This window comes from Lolium rigidum, chromosome 1 (genome assembly GCF_022539505.1).
Source record: "Lolium rigidum isolate FL_2022 chromosome 1, APGP_CSIRO_Lrig_0.1, whole genome shotgun sequence".
In the NCBI taxonomy this organism is placed as follows: Eukaryota; Viridiplantae; Streptophyta; class Magnoliopsida; order Poales; family Poaceae; genus Lolium; species Lolium rigidum.
This window is the reverse complement of record NC_061508.1, coordinates 187,328,292-187,335,556: the sequence shown is the minus strand read 5'-3', so window position 1 is coordinate 187,335,556 and position 7,265 is coordinate 187,328,292. Positions and strand designations below refer to the sequence as shown.

The 7,265-nt window shown below is 45.7% G+C and overlaps 1 protein-coding gene across 1 annotated transcript; it reads right to left on the bottom strand.

Moving 5' to 3' along the window:
- Positions 1 to 4,919: 4,919 nt before the first annotated feature.
- LOC124653757 (xyloglucan endotransglycosylase/hydrolase protein 8-like) lies at positions 4,920 to 6,873 on the bottom strand. The gene is made up of 4 exons (XM_047192824.1): positions 6,823 to 6,873; positions 5,915 to 6,265; positions 5,627 to 5,823; positions 4,920 to 5,531 (listed from the first exon to the last, which is right to left on the bottom strand). Exons 1-4 carry the CDS (start codon positions 6,871 to 6,873, stop codon positions 5,150 to 5,152), a joined length of 981 nt encoding a protein of 326 aa, XP_047048780.1. The 3' UTR covers positions 4,920 to 5,149.
- Between the last annotated feature and the right edge of the window lie 392 nt (positions 6,874 to 7,265).

Genomic DNA, 7,265 nt, shown 5'->3' with positions numbered 1-7,265 from the left:
TGTCTTTGTTACTCTGCTGCTGTTATTTCACTACTGCTACTGCTATAAAATTGTTACTATCGATAAACTCTTGCGAGCAAGTCCGTTTCCAGGTGCAGCTGAATTGACAACTCCGCTGTTAAGGCTTTCAAGTATTCTTTGTCTCCCCTTGTGTTGAATCAATAAATTGGGTAATACTTCCCTCGAAGACTGTTGCGATCCCCTATACTTGTGGGTCATCAGTGACCTACTCTGATTCGAGGTCGACGACCTCTGCTTCACGCGGCGGACGGCCGCCTCCTGCTGCACCGCCTCGTACGCGCGCACGGCACGGATGGCTTCCGGCTCCTCGCGGGGAAGCGCACGCGCGCCTCGACCTCCGAGATGATGGAGACCGATGGATAAATGTCGCCTCCTCCTCGTCATTGAGGACGTAGTCCCCGAATGGAGGACGGTGCGCACCGGCACCTCCTCCTCCTGCGCTGCTGCTTGTCGGCGAGTGGCGGTGCTAGCGCACGACCGGACGCGCGCGAGGAAGACCCCTCGCCGCTATTGGCGTAGCGGGCGAGTTTCCCCGGCAGCGTCAGGTCCCAATTGGTCCCGCGCCGCGCGCTGCCCTTCCGGGCGCCTTCCAAGCGGTTCCATTTCCGCCGCTCGGCCTCGGAGTGGAAGACGGGGGGGGTGGGGGTGGGGTGGGGGGGCGGCAAATTTCTCCCGCCAATGCTGCGCCTCCTCCCGCCGCCGCTGCCCGTGCCGGCCATGCGGTCACGGTGGTGGTGGAGGAAGTGAGAAGCGGCGGCGGTGGCTCCGCGATTGCTCGCCGCGAAGTCCAAGCGCGTGCGCGGCGGGGAAGCGGACGCGTATACAGGTCGACACTCGCGTTTCTCGGGCCCGAGAAAATTTTACGGGCCGGCCCACCGATCCGGGCTCGTTGCTGCGCCGCTTTCGGCCCGGACCCCGTAAATCCGCCGGAAAAATTTAGTTCCAGCGGCATTTGCGGGTTCGGTTAGAGATGCTCTAGTGTCCCTATTATTTCTAGTGATGTATGATGTCTTCTCCCTATTATCTCACAAATTTCACCTCCACGTATCACCGCGGAGAAGTCAAACCAATGCACCACAAAGATGCCCCAAAACTTCACTCTCAAGTTCCAAGAAAGCTATTAAATCTATTGGGGAAATAAGAGAGGAAGAACAAGAGAAGAGCATCAAATTCTCCATGATCTAGATCCAAATAATTTACTCACATAGAGATGATTTTGATTGGTCAAAGAGTGAATCTATATCTTCTCTATATTTCTTTCAAATAGATGCACAAATCATTGAAGGGAGAGAGAGATTGCAAGCTCACACAAAATGTCAACAATGGGGGAAAAGTGCTAATGAAGAGAGGAAGAAGAAAGCTCACGGGAGAAAAACTCCATTTTATACTCAACACGTTTTCTGCCCGTTGGGCTTGTGCAGATCGGGCCGGTACTACCGGCCGAGGGTTGGCCGTAGTACCGCTGCTATTTGACGCGTTAACTCTAGGGCAGCCCCAGTTCGGTTATCTGGACCGGCCCATTGCCTTCTAGCGTGCATCCCTTCGGGAGTCTTCCCTGCAGTTTAGTTTTCCTCGGGTATATCCCTTCGGTACTTTTTTCCCTTTTTAGGAGGGCACGTCCCATTTTTTCTCCACCTCTCCTCGCCTTCTTTCTATTTTTTTCTTTTCCTGTTTTACTTTTTCGCATAATTTCCTTTTTTTTGTCCTAAGTTTCTATTTTCTATTTCTAGATTTTTTTTGTTAACACGTAAGAACAAATTCTTCTAATATGAATGCATGCACAATTTTTTTTTCCCCCGAAATGGTTTGCCCCGGCCGCGTGCGCGCAGCGGTGGAAAAAATCTGTTAAAACTTGTTCATAGGATTTTCTATTTTTGTGGGGTAGCTCTTGTGGTGCTCTTTCCAACAAAAGTAATTTCTCATAATTTGGAATTTTTTTATTCACCGGGTTACCCTAATCCAACGTAAGTTTGGGCATGATAATCCAAACAAATGCTTACATGCTTTTTATGCAGGTAAGCTTGAGTTCATGAGTTGATTATAACATCCAAAAGTTCCTAAGGTAACATCTACGCAGTGAATGATAGCCTTGCACTTCCACTTAATATCCAATAAATATAATTGTTTAAGCGATAAGCATTTGTATGTATTCGATCAATTGTATTTCCACTTAATATCCAACTAATAAAAGTGTTTCTTCTAAGGGTCGCATCGTATGGTTTATAGATTTCTTAGGCAAGTGGTAGAGAAGCTTTATGCCATTCTTCTAGCATCCAGTGCAGCAAAAGGCCCCACCATCAACACAGCTTTCTTGGACCCTTCCAGGGCCATCTTGATAAGCCATTCTGGTGGCTGGGCTGAAAGATAAGCATTATTCTCTCCTCCACTCGCTCAAGTCATAGCTACTTTTGCTTAGCACCAAAATTCTTGCATATGTGTCCAATCATTCGCATTGTCCTTCAGCCACTAAGGGCATGCCCAATGCATGCGTATCAGGGGTGTTCATATCAGCCTTAAGCTCAGATTCGGGTGGTCGAAGTAGGTTCGGATGAGGAGGCGGCCTCTTCGTCGGGAAGCGACCTCTTCGAGCCATAAAGTGGAAAATGTGAGAGAGAAAAAGAAAAACCAAATCAGCTTTTGAGAAAAGACATATTAATGGGACCATAATATGGCATGCATATGTCAAAAGTTTTTATCAAAGCCTAGTTGGACAGGCTGCATCCATTGCTCATGCCCAAAGGAAAGAGCACTGTGGTCACTGTTTACTTTTGATGATGATTGTTTTGCAAGCCCTGAACCGGTGGTGACATTCTTTTCAGATGGTGCTCTCCGAAAGTCTCAGTGAGAGTCCAAGACAGGGCCGAGATGTCATGCAATATGAATTCTCAACCAGGTCCAGACAACAAGTATAATGCCTTTTTATATTTTAAAGTACTGTCTCCGTTCTGTAATTCTTGTCGTGATTTAATTTAAATTTAAACTATATAAAACCACAATAAAATTGTGTAATGGAGGAAGTAAATAATACAGTACAATAAGAAAGTGAAGACAAATATTAGAGGAGGGAGAGTCATTAAACATCTCAATGGAAAAAACAGGATCAATGGTCTTGGTCGATTTTACTACGAAATTGGTGACATAATGGCGTATGGATTCATTTCTTATAAACGTGACAACTCAAATCAGAAGCTCTTAATGTTCTTTGTAGAAAATCTGTCCTAAAAATTGAAGTTAATCCTCGAAATCCCAAAACAAAACTGGTTTGATATTTCACAGGGTCTGGGTTTCCTCATTAGCATACGTTTTTATGTAGTTTTGATTTAAATGACATCTTGGTTTATGCAAGGTCAGCTACCTTTCTTTTCACTATTTTGTACTATATCTTTCATTCAAATTTAGCTTCTTTTTTTTCGTGAAGGATGGAAGCCATACGACCTCTGCGTTAACTCATGTACAGAAAACAAATAAAGGTTAAATAAAAAATGGCTCAAAGGCTAGAACACCACAATAATGATTACATTTGGCACGAAAAAGCTAGATTCACGGGAATCTGCTTACGAAAAATCTTATGTTGGTTGATTTGTTTGTGGCTTCCTTCCGTGAATTTAGGGATAGGAATGCCCGGAATGGTTCCACGTTAGCCTGTAAGTTGCTTTCCGTAGAAAATAGCCCGTAGATGTAGTGTTACTCTTATTTCGCATGTATGTTTCATTGATTCTATTGCTAGACTATCGTCATATTAGTCGACCATACATTGGAGTATCTTCTCATATGAAGGACAGAGATTCCCACACATGTGCACGTTAAGGATGAAAAACATACAGGTCCAATGGATAAATAGTCTCCCGAGTAAGCGACGAATTAAGATTTGGTGGACATGGGTTCATGTAATGAATAGTGAAATAAAAATATTAATAACTAAAATAAAAAATATGGCATACTCATGCATGTAGAAAATGCGAGGTAGACGAAATCGCTATGCCGGTAGGATCCTGTTAATTAAGGGTGTTACCATTGCTGGTCGTCTTCGCCATCGCCGGTGATATCGTCGGAATGTATTAATACGTCATACGTACATAAATTATTCGTACAAAACAACACGGGCCATACAGGACACTACAGGGTTGTACATACATGTCTATTTTTAAATTTTACGATCATGCCCCCGCTTACGAAGAGGTATGTGAAGATCTCCATTGTCCTTGTTTTTCTCGCAGCCAGAGTTTTGACAAGGGGGGCACCGGACCAGAAGTGAAAAGACAAAGTGTACAAGGAATAGCACAATAACCATTGTTTTTATTGTTCGAAAATATAAAATATCAAGGCAATATGTACGTGTGGTTTGTTTCAATTTTTCTACACTTTCATTTTTGAGATTTCTTGAATATTCGGGTTCGTGTGGACTCATGTTTTTCTAGATATATATTTTCACCTGAGTAACCTGCTAGAAGTTGAAAACTCTACTCTCCCTTTTCGAGACCTCATTCAAATTGCTTAAGTGACGACGTGGGCTTTGCCCAGTGGTTGGGGTCGTAGTGACGCACCCCAACGACGGAGTTTGATTTCTGTCAGGGATGAATTTCGAAATTGTCGTGTCAAGACCCGCTTCTACTTATATCAAAAGTGTCTAGTTCCCCGTAGACACGGTTAATTTTTTTAAAAAATTGCCTCCAAGTCGGCAATCTTCCCAACCAACGTGCCAACTCGCATCTTGAACATGGCGGAGCAGATGAGCAGAGTAAATTAGGCCGTTGAATGTGTACGACTGAAAGTCGGAACAGCGAAGCACGCAGCTGTTACTTGTCTGGTTGCGTCACAGACTGACAATTCAAACTCGAGAGAGAATCTAGCTACACCAACAGCTCTGAAAACAATATCTGGAGAGATGCAAGGATTACTAGTAGTGGTATAACAGTATAACTTATTGTTTGTTTATACATAATCACATGTGCACTCTGACTTTCTCAAACAGAAGTCCACAGGACTTGAGTTTAATTCTCTCTCAGCAGGACTGTATGAACCAAATCAAGAAAAAATCCATGGAAAAATGTACATGGAAGAATGGGACAGGTAACGGAAAGAACAGCAATTGCGAAAAAGAAAGAAATCAATCGGACTTGACGATCGATCAGTAGGGGTTGCGGGAGCACTCGGCGGGGAAGCCCTGCGGGAAGCGCCAGCCGTCGTCACAGTAGTTGTAGGTCATGTACTTCTGCTCGGCCCATTTGACGGTGCCGAGCTCCTTGGTGTCTAGCTCCCTGTTCATCCAGGCGTTGCTGCCGGCGGGGCACGCCGACGAGCCGCCGTTGTTGACGCAGCCGTGGGAGGAGTAGCCGCGGTAGTTGACGACGAAGGGCGCCTGGTTCCAGTCGATCTTGACGGCGCCTTTCTCCGTCGCCCAGTAGCTGCCGTCCCACAGCGTGCAGTGCACAGCCATGGGCTTGCTGCTCGGGTACGCTAGGTCGTTGTACTTCTTGAACGTCCTCACCGGCACATCGTCGACCTGGAATCTGATGTAGTAACAGGAATCCACCATAGGTAGTAGCTTCGTTAGGATCGGTCCATCAATTGAAGTCGATTAGGGGAATTGAAGATGGATGCGTACATGATGTTCTTGGGGTTCCACACGATCTTGTAGGTGTGGAAGTCGGCGGAGGGGTCGAACCAGAGGTAGAACTGGTGCTCCTTCTTTCCATCGCCGCTGGCCCAGACGTTGGTGTTCATCACGTAGGGCTGCCCGCTCGAGTTCCCCATGAACTCGATGTCGATCTCGTCATGGCCATCCCCTTCCCCGGACGTCAGCTATACAACACAAGTCAAGCAGAGTCAGCTCAGAACTGACGAAAAAGTAGGTGACTGAGAAGAAATGGTCGGCTAATTATATAAAGCTTACGTATAGGGAGGTGACGGTGCCGGCGGAGTTGCCGCCGATGAGCTTCATCTGAACGCTGAACTCGCCGTACAGGAACTTGTTCTTGGAGTTGAAGCCGGCGCCGCCGGAGCCGCGGTTCATAATGAGCTGGACATCCTGGGTTTTGCCGTCGTCTTTCACTTGCACGTCCCCGCCGGAACCGACAAGGTCGAACTGGTCGGAGAACCTGTCCCCCGACGCGACGGCGGCGAGGGCCAGGACGGCCAAGCACCAGATGCATCGGAGACCTCGCCATGTTGGCAGCTCGTACGCGTTTCTCTCCTCTGCTTCCTCTGTGCCGGTGCTTTGATGGTGGTCAGGTGGTGTGTGGTGCTGTTTCGGTGCAGGAGCTGGTGCGGCTTTATAGTGCTGCTGCCCGGCGGTGCCATGGTGTGGTATGATCCGGCCGGCCAGTAGCGGTGGGCCTGGCGCACGGCACCTTTTGTTAACGGACGAGGCACACGCAAACGGCTATGTCCGGTGGGGTGCACACCCTCGGGTTTGTGTATGATGCTCTCCTCGTCGAGTTCGCTACGTTGCCGAAATGAGGTGCGATATCCAGAAATTAGATAAGCAATTTTCGCTAGCCATAAATGCAATGTTTTCCCCTGAATTTTCCAATGTTTCTGTTACATATTCTGGCAATGGTGGCTCCCTTATTGTTTGCTTATTGAAGCAGTGGTGGATCTAGAAAACTTTCTTAGGGTGGGGCAACTAAGATAATGTCATGTATATATGAGCTATATTTTTTAGACTTCTCTTTTTAAAACTAAAAAATATGGTATGATGAAATGTTACTGTTGAAGACATTGTTTGGAGACGGGAGCTTCTCTATGGTGAAAATCTAGGATAATCGCAATTTAGACTAAATGACAACGATGTTTGTGTACCTTTCTGTATGCGTTGTTTTGGAGAACCTTTTTTAGTTTAGGTGTTCCCATTGGTGCTCGTTGCTGCTGGGAGGCTTTGATCCTTTGGCAGAGCTTTTTTTGTTTCTTTCTTTCTTTCTTTTTAGCTATGTGCTTCCATGATGTCTAAGAATAATCATGACTTATGTTGTTATAGAGGCCTGGTGTAATTCATCTCATCTTGGTATTCTTATATTTCGTTATCAGAAAAATGGTGCATACTACTAACTAAATCATTACCCTTCTAAGCTATTGTTGATGGATCATTGTACATAGGTAGTTCTTTTGGAATTGTTCTTTTGTTCTTGAGAAAACGGGTAGATAAGCCTTTTAGTCAAAGAAATACGTATACATTTTTTACCGAATTTACAAAGAAATTGCGAGTAACTATAATACTAGAAAAAAAATCATGACACATCTAGTGA

Bases quoted from the DNA above. Each gene is read 5' to 3' on its own strand.
- LOC124653757 (XM_047192824.1), bottom strand. From the start codon at position 6,873: ATGGGAACACCTAAACTAAAAAAGGTTCTCCAAAACAACGCATACAGA. The intron at 6,266-6,822 runs GTACACAAACAT...GCACCGAAACAG, and splicing joins AAAACAACGCATACAGAAAG to CACCACACACCACCTGACCA. The intron at 5,532-5,626 runs GTACGCATCCAT...TTACTACATCAG, and splicing joins TGGAACCCCAAGAACATCAT to ATTCCAGGTCGACGATGTGC.